The sequence below is a fragment of the Carcharodon carcharias genome, chromosome 21, assembly GCF_017639515.1.
Source record: "Carcharodon carcharias isolate sCarCar2 chromosome 21, sCarCar2.pri, whole genome shotgun sequence".
Lineage (NCBI taxonomy): Eukaryota > Metazoa > Chordata > Chondrichthyes > Lamniformes > Lamnidae > Carcharodon > Carcharodon carcharias.
In genome coordinates, this window is record NC_054487.1 from 60610194 (window position 1) to 60628042 (window position 17849).

The following is a 17849-nucleotide window of genomic DNA, read 5'->3' on the forward strand; positions in this document are numbered from 1 at the left end:
TGCATGTTTAATTGCCTCTGCTCCTTTTTTAAAAAAAAACCTCACTCGTGGGATATGGGGTTGCTGACAAGGCCAGCGTTTATTGTTCAACCATAATTATTTTTGTGAAGGTGGTGATGAGCTACAGCCTTGAACCGCTGCAGTGCATGTGGTGTAGGTACTCCAGAGCATCAGCACTTTGACCCAGCAACAATGAAGGAACTGTGATATATTTTCAAGTCAGGATGGTGTGTGACATGGAGGGGAACTTGCAGGTGATGGCACTATCATGTGCCTGACACCTTGGTCCTTCTAGGTAGTGGAAGTTGCAGGTTTGGAAAGTGCTGTCAAAGAAGCCTTGGCGAGTTGCTGCAGTGCATCTTGTAGATGATACACACTGCACCCAAGCAGTGAGTGATGGAAGGAGTGAATTTTTTAGGATGCCAAGCAGTGGGCTCCTTTGTCTTGAATGGTATCAAGGTTTGAGTGTTATTGAAGTTGCACTCATCTAGGTAAGAGGAGAGCATTCCAGCATGCTCCTGACTGCCTCGTAGGTCCTGGAAAGGCTTTCAGGAGTCAGGAGGCGAGTCACTTGCCTCAGAATACCCAGAATCTGACCTGTTTTTGTAGCCACGGTATTTGTGTGGTTGGTCCAGTTAAGTTTCTGGTCAGCGGTGACCCCCAGGATGCCGATGGTGGGCTTTTCAATGAAATATCAAAAGAGGGGTGAGTTAGATTTTCTCTTGTTGGAGATAATCATTGCCTGGCAGTTCTGTGGTGTGAATGTTACTTGCCACTAATCAACCCAAGCCTGAATGTTGTCCAGGTCTTGCTGCATACGGATATTGACTGCTTCATTATCTAAGCTGAATACTGTGTGATCATCAGTGAACATCTCCACTTCTGGCCTTATCATGGAGGAATCATCATTGATGAAGCAGCTGAAGATGGTTGGGCATAGAACACAACCCTGAGGAACTCCTGCAGCAATTTCCTAGAGCTCTGAACCAACCAGTGGAAGTTTCCCCACCGATTCCCATTGACTTCAATTTTACAAGGCTCCTTGACATAACGTTCAGTCAGATGCTGCCATGTCAAGGGTAGCCATTCTCATCTCACTTCTGGAATTCAACTAGGTGTGGTTAGTTCTGGAGCACTGCAGTCAGGGTGTTGATGTGGCCCATAGCCTTAGCGATATCCACTGCACTCAGTCATTTCTTGATATCATGTGGAGTGAATGAAATTGGCTGATAACTGGTTCTTGTGATCATGGAATGTGAAGTGGTGGCAGAAATGGATCATCCACTTGGCACTTCTGGCTGAAGGTGGTTGCAAGCACGTCAGCCTTGTCTTTTGCACTCGTGCTGGGCTCCACCCATCATTGAGTTGGGGGATGTTCATGGAGCCTCCTTTCTTCCCCAGTATTTTTTTAAAAATTATCCACCACCATTCACAACAATATGCTATGTTAGATCAATGCATATAAAAGAGCACAACATTAGTCACTAGAAAAGTCACAAATATTCTGAATTATAATTTCTATGATGATTATTTGTATTTATTGGGTTCCTATTTCAAGATGGACAAAAATCACTTTTTTCCTTACTTCGCAAAAAACATATTTAAGACTCCTCTCTGAAATGTAACTTGCAAGAAACCTTGGCCTAGGTTTACCAATCACCATGCCAAAGGTGGCTCATGGAAAATGGTCCCATCTTCCTAAGGAAATTGCCAAAATATTACAGCAGAAAATGGCACTTGGTTCACTTTTATATTCCTATCCCTGTCCACATTATCTAAACAGGGAACAACAAACAGTGGAAAAATAAGTTTATTCATTTACCCTCACAATAAATTGTCCAGTGTAATATATTGGACAGGCAAAACACACTTAAAATTACGAATGTTCACTTTCTGAAAATACATGATTAAACAAACTTTCCCGATATTATTTGTACCATTGATTTTTTTTTCCAAGATCCAGAACACCTTTCAGCAATTTTATAAATAATGACATTAGTGACCATTACAGCATGCTTTCAAATTTAAAGCTTAAGTTGACATGACAATGTGCTAATTGCAAGGAATATCCTTAAAAGCAACATTTTTAATAACAAAAATTAGCAAAATATGGCACATGAAACTTGGTCAGATACATATATTTCAATCTATGAACAGCAAATGTTTTTGGCAGTAAAAGTGAAGTACTGAATTATAATCGCTTCAACTTCAGAGATGCCATACTTATCAAGTACCTAGGAATTGGTGCTCACTAGCAGCACTTAAAAAACATATACGGAACTCAGCTAGAAGAGGTTTAAGGTCTTTGTGCCAACTTGTTCTTTCCTTCTTCTTGTTCACCAAGTTTGAAATGGGTGTAAAACAAAATGCCACATAAAGTACACAGAATCCCCAGACCTTGATTAAGCGAAAGGGGATCTTTAAACAAGATATACCCTCCCAGTAGGGTAATGCAGAACTTGAAATGTCCAAACATGTTGTATCTGGAATTTAATTTGTCAAGGAACCAAACAATGGTCTAGAAAAGGTTGCACTTTGTCCTGCTTGGTAAGAAACACAATAATTCAAATCATGAGAGATTTAGCTGCATTACAAATTTCACCAAGCTATTCAATCGCATGAAGGAATATTGGAGGTTTGGGTCATATTATGCACAAAGTTACACCTTCATTATTCAAACCACAATTGAAAATTTCAGTCTACACATAATCTGTCCTTCAAATACTAACTAAGATTTTACTCAGCACTTAGGAAGAAAGTGAGAGAACTTCCTCAAATTCATATTCTTTACTAAGGCAACTTTTACCCATATCATGTAGTCTGCACCGAGCTTCAACAGCCTGTACACATCCACATCATCCATGTTTCTCCTTATTTTAAAGACTGAAATCATGTTCCCCTCAAATTTTGCTTTGCTAAGTAAGGAAAGCGTTCATTTCTGCGAGCAATTGTTTTTAAGTTAGAGTCTAACACCCCAGAATCAGTTTCGTATTCTTACCCGTTCCCTCTCCAACATTGTTTCAAAATTATACACACTAAATTTCAAATGTAGCTTCACCAATGGTTTAACTTAAAACTTACTTCAACTTAAATGACTTTGAAAATGTGTTCTAAGATTTAACAAGCTAACAGGTTCACATCCATTAAAAATTTCAGTGAATGGTGAATAATCACATCCACATTTTTCCATCTTTGGCAATAGGCATCCTTTCATCAAATAAATGTTTCATTGCTCTTTTTCAAATGTGAACTGCTTTTATTTATTCACATTTAGAACATTTTACTTTTCCATAAAATTACCTACTTAATTATGTAGTTCACTCGAGCACTATTAATCTCCTCAACGAGAAAGTAGATAATGAGGCTTCTGCTTAAATATACCATTAAACGATTCATATATGTTTATAAGACAGCATTGTTGTGAAAATGTTCATAGATACAGCAAGCATAAGCAGCATGGTGTACTGGAACATAGCGTACTGTACCAGTGTAATTTTAAAATGCAGATCTATGAATGATTCCTTACGCAAGTGAACTCTAACATCTACCACGCCATCAAGTGAAATGCCAACTGGAAGCTAGACAAATTCCTGCTGGGAGGAAAGTACCCAACTAAATATAAAACATCTGGCAAGAAACCTTAAAGACAGATCATCTAATTTCGCTGAGTGGCAGATAATTTGCTTTATGGAGATGTTTGAGAGAAAGAAAATGAATGTGTACTTAGGCCTAGGTGAATTTCCCCACACTCAAAAGCAACCCAATTTTTAACAAAATTGGAATAATCCATATGTGAAAAAGAAAAATCTCAAAATTCACAATTTTAGCAACATAATAAGTTATCATGACTTGCCAGCAATACTGAGTGCAAAAGGATACGTGACAGGTGAGGTATTTCCAATGATCCAGTAAATGGACAAATTCACCAGAAAGGCAATTATTCCAGAAAACAATACCATCATCTATAAAAGATAAAACTTACATTGTAATTTTAAAACACTTTATGCACAAAGTAGAAAAGAGGAAAATAATGCATTGATCTATTATTAACAATCCTCACTATTTCTGAAATGTAACTTTTATTTAGTCTAACATATTCTGTTTTATTAAACTAATTGTGTCTAAAGTTTAAAATTATACAAAGTTGACAACAGAAGGTAAACAATTCAATTCCCAGCTACATTGGAACACATCCTATTTTCTACTTAAAAATAGATGGTATGGCACTTCATTGTAATGGCTGGAACTAAAATTGACTAGGTGCATTCTACTCGGCAATTAGTACCCTGCAGTATTACAACCCTCTTATTATTTCAGATTTTATAAGTGACATGGGAGTGATTAGCAGGTCACAGGGACTTGCTTACTGACTTCATAATGTAAAGATATAATTCAAGAGATACTGTGGCTACAAAGGCAGTTCAGAAGCTAGTATTCTGTGGTGAGTAACTCACCTCCTGACTCCACAAAGCCTTGCATCCATCTACATGGCACAAGTTAGGAGTGTGAAGGAATAATCTGCACTTCCTTGGATAAGCACACCTCCAGCAACAGTCAAGAAGCCCAACACTATCTCGGACAAAGCAGCTTACTTGTGTGGCATTGTGGCTCCATTGTGTACCATCTACACACGGCACTACAATTAGCCAAGGTTTCTTTGACTGCACATGTTAAACCCACCACCTCTACCATCTAGAACAGGCTTGTACAACTTTTTTTAGCATGGGGGGGGCCCACATTTCCATTTTTTCCTCAGATTCGGGTAAGATATATGAATTTCAAAAAGAAAGTTTTAAGTACGAAGAAAACAAACAACTTCAGCAAAAATAAAACAATGTCAAGGTAATAAATTGATCATTTAAAAATAATGAATAAAAATGGCCATTAGAGTGTAAGAGAGTGAATGTGTGCGTGTCCAGCTTGCTCCCAGTCTCTGGGTGTTTATTCACTTGTGGCAGGACTGGGTGTGTGGGGATAAGAGTGAGTGTGAATCCTGAGACTGGGAGTGAGCCAGACCCACTCAGGCCCAGTCCGTGGGCACCCACTCCCCCTCTATCTCCCTTACACACACACCCCTGGTAGTGAGTCTCTTCAACCCCCCCTCCCCATAGCTGGGCCACACTGCCTCAACACCCCCACCCTCCCCAGCACTGCTGGGCCCCACAGCACTTCTCCCTCCCTCCCCCTTTCCCCGCAGCGCCTCTCCCTCCCTCCTCCTGTCCCCGCAGTGCCTCTCCCTCCCTCCTCCTGTCCCCGCAGCGCCTCTCCCTCCCTCCTCTTGTCCCCGCAGCGCCTCTCCGTCCCTCCCTCCTCCTGTCCCCGCAGCGCCTCTCTCCCCCTCCCACCCCTGCCAACAAGGTCCACAACATTCTGACATGAAACTATACAGTGTCCTCACTTAACACTGACTCACTTAACATTGTTTCACTTTAACGTTGTTAATAATGTAGCATCAGTATTCCCATTCAGCGTTGCCAGTTTCCCTTTATGTCAGTTGCTACAGCCTTCCTCTTCTGTGGTCTGCCTGAGCGCAAAACCTTTCCTGCAGTGCCTCCACACTCACCCTCAGTCCCTCTACCACCATCCCCCCAACCCTACTGCCGCCCTTGTCTCCCAAGGTTACTCGCTGGCCTCCCCGCATGACAGTGCCCTCTGGCTGTCCTCCTAACCCCACCACACCTGCCCCCAATAAAACCAATGTTGCTCTCCGGCCTATCTCCCCTGCCCAGCCTTGCCCCCGCCCTCTTCTTACTAGGGGCTGTTTTCAGCTGCTCCGCTCCTGGCTCTGCTTCTGAACTGAAGCTCCTGGGCTCCATCTAGTGACAGAGATTGGTCGGTTCAGCTAGTTCCAGAATTCCAGCAGGTTGCTGCACCAACCAATTTCTGCCACTTGATGGAGCCTGGTCAATCTAAAATTACTGAGGCAAGTGTAATTTGGAAAAAAAAAATCATGTATTATGTTTCTTTTATAATTTATTTTATTTTACAAGTTATTTCAGTTAGGAATGCACAGTGCTGCACATGTACAGTACAGTATTTCAACTTGTACATTGTTCCATGGCAAAAAAACTGTCCGAAAGAACCCAACTCTGGCTTTAACATTGATTCCTATGGGAACCCATGATTCACTTAAAGCCACTTCACTTAAAGTCCTTATTTTCAGGAATGCAACTACAACTTTGAAGTGAGGACTCCCTGTATCACATTCCTTCATGGTTGCCGGGTCAAAACTCTGGATAGCACTGTGGAAGTACCTTCACTACACAGACTGCAGGTATTCAACATGGCAGCTCACCACCACCTTAAGGGCAATTAGGGCTGGGAAACAGCTACTGGCTTTGCCAGAGGCACCCAGATTGCATTAATGAATTAAAATATAATTTCACCTCGAACCTAAACTGGTTTTCCACTTTGGTTAGTATTAAAAAAATCTACCTCTGCTGGTGTCTTTTATGAAATGCTCAGTCCAGGATTTGGAAAATGTACGCAAGTAACACACAACTTATAACTAAATTGGCTGTTTCATTCAGAGTTCACAAGAAAGGATAATATGAGAAATTTAAAATGTCACCTTAACGCAGCAAAGATTGAAATCAAGATTTAAGGTACAGGGTTAAGATGGAGAACATGGAGCTTCACTACTCTTGTGTCTGTGATACAGTTAATACAGGCATGAGTGATCCCCCAGTAAGTACACAAAATAACTGCTGCCCCATGCACCAAGATTTCTTACTTTAACGAGTGTACAAAAAAAGGTTCTGCACATGGTTCTTGTTCTACTTATATTGGCTCAGATTTTGCGTAAGTAATGATGGCAAAGCTGTTACTTTCGCCATCATTACTCCTCTAAAACTGACAGCAACTTCTGGAGTCCACACATGCATAGTTAAAACACAAATCTGCAAGTTGCTGTCAGTGATTTGCTGCTACTCCATTGGGTGTGCTGTTGAAGCTGCTGCAATCAAATAGAAATCACTGAACCAACAAGAACTTCCCTTTTATATTATTACTCTTGCTGTAAAATCCCTCGAAAAACTTTAAGCCTTATTGAAAAGAAGTGTGTTGGGTTTTTAATACCACAATAAATTCATAACTAATACTGGAAAACTGGCCCCGACAAACTAATTTTATTTTTGGGAATGTCAAATTTCTGCACAGTGGTCAAAAAGAAAATCAATATATTTTCAAAATCAGTTATTTTATATTTTAGCTTCTACTGCAATCCCATGTTTATGTTTCAATTAATTATTTCACTTTTAAATGTATTTAAAGATGAAGGATAATCAGTGTATTTTACTCGCTGCTTTACTGCCTTTGAGAATGCTTCAACATGGTTGGCTACTTACGCTGCTTGATGACAGCACTTGTTGGATGCACCGGTTCAAACTAACATTGGGAAAGGGGAAATCCACGCCACAGAAATAGTTAGATCTTTGTGGGCAGCTAAGAGTACCAGTGCTTTGCCACCGACCACAAAATCTAGGCCAATATTACAAAAATTAGAGCTATCACTTGAGTTTTGGATCGTTTTATATGTTCTACATCTGTACTATAATACAGTTCTTGTCTGTCAGGCCTGTTTTGATTGGTCACTTTATTAAGGTTGGTGGATTTATTTGGTGGGCAGTGCCTGGCACCTGTGGGTGCGTGGAGGACTGGAGCACATGATGCACGTACAGCTGCCAACGGTTGGTGGCAGCAAAGGTGGGGAGCCCAAAGTTACTCTGGCAGGAGAGATCGTTCCCTTGAGAAATGGATTGGGATTGACGGGAGGGATGCAGATGGCAGAGTAGGATAGGGATGGCATGAGAGAGATGGCAATGGGAAGGGTGGAATGGCAATCCATTATCCCAAATTTCTAAAATTGCATGAATAATGATGCCAAATATCCTGGAAATCTTACCAATGCTGTACCAGACCAGTTTCCAAAGATTCCTCCCTCTCCAGTCACTGGTTCAAAAAATGGCACAGTGAGCATGAGAATGGCAGATGACATTGGGGCCTGGTAGTATAAGAGTTGCATTGAATTCACCTGCAATTCATGTTGTTTAGCTCCTACCCACTGTAAATGAAACCAATAAGAAACACCACATTACACAAATGATCAAGCAGCAATTTAACAGTTTAAAATTAATGTGATTATTATTTAGTGCTAGAAGATCAAACATGCAAAATAGAGCACAGAGAAAGGAAAGAAGTGTTCAAGGTTGTCAAAAATTGCACAGCAAAACAGAGCTCCAGGTCATGCATGTATGATAGGCACCCACTGGAAATAAAGGATCGAGAAACAGAACAAAGCAAAGTGCCAAGCAAAGAGAACATGTCAATCCCCTTAGCTCCACCCCAAGCCATTGATAAAAGAGAAACAGTAATACCAGAACAGTAACTGTATAGCTAAGTTTAATAATCGTAGGGGAAATTATTCAATTTTACTGGCTCTGTTGAGTTATTTGTTCAGCTATATATTCATATGATTCTAATCAAAATAGTGACTGGAACAGCTCTGAAAAATAAACTCAACATCATGAGTGGTTGAAATTACAGCCTTTGACATGATTGCTTTTTGTGGAATCTCTGTCGATTGATGTTTCAGTAAATCATCATTGCCAAGTTGCTTACCCTGGTCATATTAAAAATCATGGCACTTAACAATTTCCTGGCTACAGCATTTTATATCAGGAAGCCACATCGCAAGTAAGTGCTGGGTGAGAATTTGCTGGCTCATATATATTGAATTTTCTTCTATTGAAATTAACAGGGAAAATCAGATCTGCATTGTCACCCCTGACAGGGAGTGCCTGATCAGGGAAACTGTGCTTGAATTTGTTTCCTACAGCAGATAAATATCAATGTGGCATCTTACACATTTAACATGCAATGGGAGAAGTTTTAGTTACATAGGTAGATACTAAAGAAAATCTACAGCAATATGAAAAAATGGTCGAAAGAAAGACATGTTAGCACTTTGTAATACAAGGCCAGAAACAAAACATTAATTTTCAAAACAGCAAGTTATAAATATTTTACAATCTCAGTTTCAACATGTAATATTTACAGTAGAAATCCTTAGACAGGCTTTCAGGAAAGCTAGTTTCACTTTGGATAGCAATCAGTAGCAGGTATCCTGCCATCGGTAGCATTAGCTAACTCAACACAAGTCAGATGCTAAATGGAGGATATTTCTGTTATGTGTGGCACATTAAGTAGTGTATTTAAGTCAGTGAAAATAATACCACTATGCAAGAAGAGAAGCTTTCCACAATTTAACACCTGAGGGCAGGGAGGGCCAAGATTTTCTTTGTTTTTGTGAGCAATATAAGTGCGTACAAAAAGCCTCAAGGACAATACAAACAGTTTAAATGCATGTAACATTAATTTGCAGATAACTCACTTTACTGATTCATTGCCATTTTACTTGGAGCCAATCAGTAAAGAAAAGGATAAGAAACTGCATGAACAAAAGCTTAACAAGCACCTAGAAAACCACCAATGAAAAACTATTGAGGAATTATGAAAGCAACCAAACCCAAAAGACTACTCAGGAGAATATACCAATTTAAAAGAAATAAATAAATCACTTATTCAAAGTACTTAGATATATTTACTCTCAAAGTAAATTCCAAATTCCAAAATAAGGTTTTATAAAAGTATTCAGAGAAACAATTGGAATAATATCTTATTATCTTTGACTAAATTCTTAAAATGCTTTTGATGATCCTGCTGTTATCTCCAAAAGTCATACTATTGACAACCTGGAAGTTTAGATAATCCATAAGAAGCATTTTAATATTAAAATACTTATAAAAGTATACAAGAAAAAAAAATCAAAATTACTAACCACTTGATATATAGAGGTAACCAAAACACCAAGTGTTGCAAAAAGTATTCCTAGAAAATTAAACTTCACATCAAAGTAAGAGTTCAGAACTACACCCAATGTTATAGGGATCTGTAAAAAATAAATGGGAGATGATTAAATCAAATTTAACATTTACAGTTGGTACATTTTCCAGCAGAGAAGAGCAAAATTCAATAAACTAAATGCCTAATGCTGAAATTTCCAGTTGCAAGGAAAGAAGCAAAATTGTTATTCTAGATATTAAAACTGTAGATTTTTAAAAGAATATTTAAATAATTTACTAATGAATTAGCTGTAAGAAATATATTGCAAAGTACAGATTTCAAAGGTTCTCACATTACCGGTCACATGATAATGAGGATACATCTAAAATTCAAATAAAACCTCAAGTATCTTTCACTTGGTTACAGTTGCAACATCCATAATAAAAAGGGAAGCTGTGTAAATGTGTCAATTCAAACTTGCAGTAATCTTTCAAAAACGTGACCTGCAAAATACTGTACTAGTCATTCATTCACTGCGCTTCACCCTCATGTTAAAGTCTATTTCATAAAAATTCAACTATAAACATGTCTTATTGCATGAATACATATGGGAAAAGGCAGAAGCTGCACAGCACAGTTGGCTCATTCAAGATTTTGGCCTAAAGAGTTCGGTTGCCTGACTTATTTCCTTTGGCTTTAGATTATAATGCAAAACCCTATAATCATCATTCCTTGATTTATTTCAGTAATGACTCTAAAAATCTCTGCAAATCATTAAGTTAAATGTACATATTAAATATAAAAATATCTTACCTATAAAACTTGATCAGATTTTAGTTACAAAAAGGTTCTAGGCAGAAGTACTCCAATCATTACGCAAGAATGAATCAACATTGAATGTATACATTAAGCTAAGCTTTGCCACTGCCAACAGCAACACAGAGTTTACTACTGTATTTATAAATTAGATCCTGCTAGCCTGCTGGCTGATTTTTAAACAGTTTGCATTTATTGTAACCACTAATACTTGGTCTTTGATACTGGAATGCATAAGTTGTAAGTGTTTCACTACAGTACCCCTTTTATCAAATTCAACTTGATTAATTAACAAACTCATCTAATCAGGATACCTTGAATGAACTAATTTAAACAATATGTCAACCCTAACCAAATTCTAATCTAATGCTAACACACAAGTTTTCAGGTTTCTGATAGCATGCAACTTTTCAGAGAGGAAGATAAGATTAACACGACTGTGTGAACATAGTGTGTTATGCTGTTGTTGTTACTTTTATTTTAATTTTACTAAGATTTTTGAGGATTGACAGAAATCAGTAGGGAGGAGTTGCATATTGGGTTCCATTTTGTGAACTACACACATTAATCATCAAGGAAAAGACAGCTGCTTAAATATATTAAAACAGATTTCTATAAATATGCAGAGAAAATGGAATATTGGCAGTTGATCTAGAAACATGGAAACAGGAGGAGGCTATTTAGCCCCTCAAGACTGTTCCATTCAATGAGATCATGGCTGACCTGTGACCTAATTCCAAATGCCTTTGCCACATATCCCCTAAAGCAGTTAGATAACAAAAATTAACCAAGTTTAGAATTAAAATTAACAACTGCCCTAGCAGCAATTGCAGTTGTCGAAGAATGTTCCAAACTTCCAACAATATTTGTAGGTAGAAGTGTTCCCTAATTCGACAGCGGAAAGGTTAGGCTCCATAAGTTTAGGCTATGCGCCCCCACCCCCCAGCCAGCTGGATTAGTTTCTATCTATCCTATCTGTTGCCTTAATATCTTAAACTTTGATCAAATCATCCTTAACCTTCCAAATTCCAAGGATACACAACCCTTGTTTGTGCAAATTCTCCTCATAATTTAATCTTTGGAATCTAAGTGTCATCCTGGTAAACCAATGCTGCACTCCCTCCAAAGTCAATATATCTTTCCAAAGGTGTGATGCCCAAAACTGCTCACAGTTTTCCAGGTGTGGTCTGACTAGGGCTTTGTATCATTGAAGCATAACTTCTAGCCCTTTGTATTCTAGTCACCTAGTCACCAGCATTCCAATAGCCTTTTTAAAATTATTTTTCTGTGCCTGTTCATGACATTTTAATGTACTTGGACCCTTAAGTCTCTTTGGACATTCACGGTTTCTAGCATTTCGCCATTTACAAGTGCCCTGTTCTATCCTTTACAGGTCCAAAGTGGATGACCTCATATTTGCCTAAATAGAAATCCATTTGCCACGGTTTCACCTATTATTTAATCTATTGATATATCTTTGTAATTTTATGCTTTGATCTATGTTGCTTACAATGTTGTCCATCTTTGTGTCACCTACAGATTTATATATGTGGCTTTCTATCCCATCACCCATAAATACAATGAACAGTTGAGGCTCCAACAACAGCTCCTTGTGGGACACCATTAGTCACATCCTGCCAGTTAGCGTAATGCCTATTATCCCTGCTCTCTATCTATGCCACTCAGCCAATTTCCTAATCAGGTCAATAATTCACCTTCAATTCAACAACAACATATTTATTAATTTCTTGGGTTTCAACTTTAACCAATAGTCTCTTATGAGGGACTTTATCAAATACCTCCTGAATATTCATATAGACAGTCCCTTGTCCACTACTTAGGTCACCTCTTCAAACAAATTTAATTAAGTTTGTCAGAAATGATCTACCCTCAAAATTCAAACTGGCTCTCTCTGATCAGCTGAAAATTTTCCAGGTGCAATCTAAAAGTAAACATACTGCTATGTCATCGAGTGTCTGTGCTGAGTGGGTTTCAACTTCCGATGTACCTAATACACAATCTGCTTGACTTTATGGAGATCTTGCGGTGCAGTGGATGCAAAGCCAGAAGCTCTGGGTTCATTGATTATCAACCTGTAAATCTTTCCAATATGCCTATGGTAAGTGGGAGAGTCTCCTGGTCAGCCATACTTGATGTGGAGTGGCACTCCCCAAGCTATACCGCCTGGCAACAGATTAGCGACCTGTTCCAGGTAAAACTAGCTATGGAAACAAGCGTAAGCACGTGTTTTGTCTGCCTCATGCACCATCAGGCACGGGAAGAGAATCAAGAAGCTCGATGTTACCCAATTAATACTTTGCTATTAAATTCAACTGCTCTTTTTAATCTCAACATTACCCTGCACCTTGATTTCTCAGTAATACAAACATCTTGTATTGTAGTCTCATAGTAGATGATCTGGACTTGGGTGTCTGTTTTAGGACCCTGCCTGTCAAATGGGGTACCAGGGGGGAGGGGGAGAATGTGGTATTGTTGGGGTGGCGGGGGTGAAGTGAAACTGACAACATGTGCACCTAATATTATAGGGGAGTTACCAAGTGTTTTGTTAAAGACAAGGTGATGTCAATGGGGAAAGTGATCTTAAAAGAATTGAATTAATTTGTACCATGTTCAAATGCTAGTGAACTGTAAAAACAACAGAGATAAAAACAAAAAACTGCGGATGCTGGAAATCCAAAACAAAAACAGAATTACCTGGAAAAACTCAGCAGGTCTGGCAGCATCGGCGGAGAAGTAAAAAGTTGACGTTTTGAGTCCTCATGACCCTTCAACAACAACAGCATTGGCAGAGAGCTTAAACAAATTCCCCACCTATCCATCAGAATTTCACTAATTCCAGGAAAAAAGCCTTAAATAATGAACAGAAATGTAAAAGATTGTTTCTTGCTGTATTAATTCAGGACAAATCTTTACAGAAGTATGCTAGATTGAAGTTGAAAAACAATTGACTTGGCCAGCATTATTCTGAATTAAATAAATTGCCCTTCTCAAGGGCAGTTAGGGATGGACAATAAATGCTGGCCTAGCCAGCGATGTCCACATCGTGTCAATGAATTAATTTTTAAAACTTAAAAATTAGTTACTAAGGAATTAGGAGGAGGAGGCCACTCGGCCCCTCCAGCCTGCTCTGCCATTCAATAAGATCTTGGCTGATCTGACTGTAACCTTAACTCCACATTCCCACCTACCCCGATAGCCTTTCACCCCCTTGTTTATCAAGAACCTATCTAGCTCTGCCTTAAAAATATTCAAAGACTCTGCTTCCACCGCCCTTTGAAGAAGAAAGTTCCAAAAACTCTCAACCCTCTGGGAGAAAAAATTTCTTCTCGTCCCTTATTTTTAAACAGTGGCCCCTAATATTAGATTCTCCCACAAGAGGAAATGTCACCTCCAGATCGACCCTGTCAAAACCCCTCAGAATCTTATATGTTTCAATTAAGTCACCTCTTACTCTTCTAAACTCTAGCATGTTCAATCGTTCCTCATAAGACAACCAGCGAGCCAACCTATTCCCGGTATTGGTTTAGCTAACCTTCTCTGAACTGCTTCCAATGCATTTACATCCTTCCTTAACTAAGGAGACCAATACTGTACACAACAGTACTCCAGATGTAGTCTCACCAATGCCTTGTACAACTGAAGCATAACCTCCCTGCTCTTGTATTCAATTCCCCTCACAATAAATGATAACATTCTATTAGTTTTCCTAATTACTTGCTGTACCTGCATACTGACCTTTTGCAATTCATGCACTAGGACACCCAGATCCCTTTGCATTGCAGAGCTCTCCATCTCTCACCATTTGGACAATAAGCTTCTTTTTTTATTCTTCCTGCCAGAAAGGACAATTTCACACTTGCCCACATTATACTCCATTTGGCAGGCCTTTGCCCACTCACTTAACCTATCTATATCCCTTTGTAGCCTCTGTCCTCTTCACATCTTACTATCCTACCTAACTTTGCGTCATCAGCAAATTTGGCAACCATATCTTTGACCCTTCAAGTTATTTATATAATTTGTATAGAGTTGAGGCCCCAGCACTGATCCCTGTGGCACATCACTTATTACATCTTGCCAACTCGAAAAAGACCCATTTATGCCAGCTCTCTGCTTCCTGTTAGCTAGTCAATCTTCTATTCATGCCAATGTGTTACCCCCTACACCATAAGCTTTTATTTTCCACAACAATCTTTGAAGTGGAACCTTATCGAATACCTTCTGAAAATCCAAGTACAGTACATCCATTATCCACAGCAGATGTTACTTCTTCAAAGAACTCCAATAAATTAGTTAAACACGATTTCCATTTTGCAAAACAATGCTAACTCTACCCAATTACCCTGAATTCTTCCAAGTGACCTGCTATAATGTTTTTAATAATAGCTTCTAACATTTTCCCTATGACAGATGTTAGACTAACTGCCCTGTAGTTTCCTACTTTGTCTCCCTCCTTTTTTCAATAGGAGTTACATTCGCTATTTTCCAATCTATTGGAACCTTCCCCAAATCTAGGGGATTTTGGAAAATTAAAATCAATGCACCAACTATCTCATTAGCCACTTCTTCTAAGACCCTAGGAAGAAGTCCAGCAGCACCTGGGGACTTGTCAGCCCACAGCTCCAACAATTTTCTCAATACCACTTCCCTGAGTTCCCTACTCCCTTCCATTTTCTGATTTATAGCTATTTATGGGATGTTACTTGTATCCTCTTTAGTGAAGACCAATGTCAATTCACCTGCCATCTCCTTATTTTCCTTTAATTCCCTAGACCCACTTTCTATAGGACTAACATTTACTTTGTTTACTCTTTTTTAAATAAATGTAAAAACTCTTACTATCTGTCTTTATATTTCTAGCTAGCTTTCTCCCATACTCTAATTTTTTCCTTCCTTATCAATCTTTTGGTCATTCTTTGCTATTTTTTATATTCTGTCCTATCTTCTGACCACCCATCTTTGTGCAATTTTATGTTTTTCCTTTAAGTTTGATACTATCTTTAATTTTTTTAATTAACCACAGATGGTGGATCCTCCCTTTGGAATTCTACCTTTCTGTTGGAATGTATCTATTCTGTGTATTATGAAATATCCCCTTAAATATCTGACACTACATCTCTATTGACCTATCCCTTAACCTAATTCGCCAGTTCACTTTAGTTAGCTGTGTATTCATGCCCTCATAACTGCCACTATTTAAGTTTCAAATACTAGTCTTGGACCCACTCTTCTCTCCCTTAAACTGAGTATAAAATTCAACCATCTTATGATCGCAGATACCAAGGGGCACCTTCCCTATGAGGTCAGCAGTTAATCCTATCTTATTGCACAATACCAGGTCTAGTTTTGCCTCCTCTCTGGTTGGTGCCAGGGTGTGCTATTCTAAGAAACTATCCTGAAAACATTCTGTGAATTCCTCATCTAGGCTACCTTTGACCATCTGATTTTCCCAGTCTGTATGCAGATTAAAATCCCCCATGATTATCACCATACCTTTTTGACAAGTTCCCATTATTTCTTTCTTTATACCTAATCCTACTGTATGGTTGCTGTTAGGGGGCCTCTACATCACTCCCACAAGTGGCTTCTTGCCTTTATAATTTCTCATCTCCACCCAAACCGTTTCTACATCCTGGTTTCCTGAACTTAGGCCGTCCCTCTTTCATGTGCTAACACCATCATTAGTTAACCACCTTTTCCTAGCTTCCTGCCCTTCCTAAATGTCACGTACCCTTCAATATTCAGGTTCCAATCCATGTCATCCTGCAGCCACATCTCTGTAATGGCTCTCGGATCGTTCTTGTTTCTTTCTACCATTTCTATAGTTGTAGAAAAGCAAAATACTGTGGATGCTGGAAATCTTGAAATAAATAAAGCAGAAAATACTGGAAACGCTCAGCAGGTCTGGCAGTATCCGTGGCGAGGAGAAAGATTCTCCTTCTGGACAGATGCCGCCAGACCTTCCAGCATTTTCTGTTTCTTATTTAAGTTGTGGACTGGAGTATAGATTTATGGAAGCAGTTTAATGTTTATAACACAGAGTCTGGTGTCCCTTGGCTTCATGACCAAGTCTCAGTTTCGAATCAAACTTTATGGAAGTCTAAGAGGGAGGGGGGGGGGGGGGTGAAGATCTCCCAGTTTTCAAGGGAGGTTATTTTATATGCAGAGGATAAGAAATAATATGCCTCTCCCCACGCCAGTCAAATTTTAGGTGCTTATCACAAACTTCATGCTTCTTACCAATGTCAGCTTGATCTTGGAAGAGAAAGTCTTCTTGTAGTAAACACTTTGAATGAGTATAATGACCGGGGTGGTCATGGCCTTGGCCAGCTGGTAGGTGCCAATGCTGTTGTTCTGGAGGGACAGGTTAGTGAAGACAACGAAGCCACAGAAGCTGAGAGCCAGCAGCAGGATCTTGGTGGGATGGAGGGATTTAGGGGAGAAGATGTTGACCCTCTGGCAGATGTAGAGCCCCAGGCCGGTCATGACAAAGTGCAGCAGCGTGAGGGTCATGTTGGGGAAGCCGTACTGGACGTAGATCCATTTGTTGACGAAGACGATGCAAATGGAGGCGAACAGATTCACCAGGAGCCCGATCAACAACTGCCCGTTCAGGCTGAGCGTCTCCGAGAGCCCCATGGCTGCCGGCTCCGCGCCCAGGCCCGATGCTGCTCCCGGCGGCGCTGATCCCTCACCCACAGCCGCTGACCTTCCTCTTTGGCGGGGGGGGGGGGGGGGGGGCGGCTTCACAACAAAGGCTCCGTTTCGCGCTCCGTCCCCTCCATTTTCAGCCAATATCCACGGAGCAGCCCCCTCACCACCAACCCCCCCCCCTTTCCCCCCCGCCCCGAGAGTGGCACCGTTCCCACCCCCCCCCCCGCCCCGAGAGTGGCACAGTCCCCACCCCCCCCCCCGCCCCGAGAGTGGCACAGTCCCCACCCCCGCCCCGAGAGTGGCACAGTCGGCCCCTCCCCTCCCCCACCCCGCCCGAGAATGGCAGAGTCCCCACTTCTCTCTCCCCATGAGTGGCAGAGTCCTCAACCCCACCACCTCCCAACAACCCCATGCCAAGAGTGGCAGAGTCTCCAGGACTTCCCCGCCAACCGACTGGCAGAGTATCCACCCCCACTTCCAGAGTTTCTGCACACACTGCCCCCAACTCCCCCATC

The 17849-nt window shown here is 40.2% G+C and overlaps 1 protein-coding gene across 1 annotated transcript; it reads right to left on the bottom strand.

The window, feature by feature from the left end:
• Positions 1-1792: 1792 nt before the first annotated feature.
• Positions 1793-17461, bottom strand: slc35e3 (solute carrier family 35 member E3). The gene is made up of 5 exons (XM_041216341.1): positions 16921-17461; positions 9839-9949; positions 7904-8062; positions 3880-3962; positions 1793-2483 (listed from the first exon to the last, which is right to left on the bottom strand). Exons 1-5 carry the CDS (start codon positions 17317-17319, stop codon positions 2297-2299), a joined length of 939 nt encoding a protein of 312 aa, XP_041072275.1. The 5' UTR covers positions 17320-17461; the 3' UTR covers positions 1793-2296.
• Between the last annotated feature and the right edge of the window lie 388 nt (positions 17462-17849).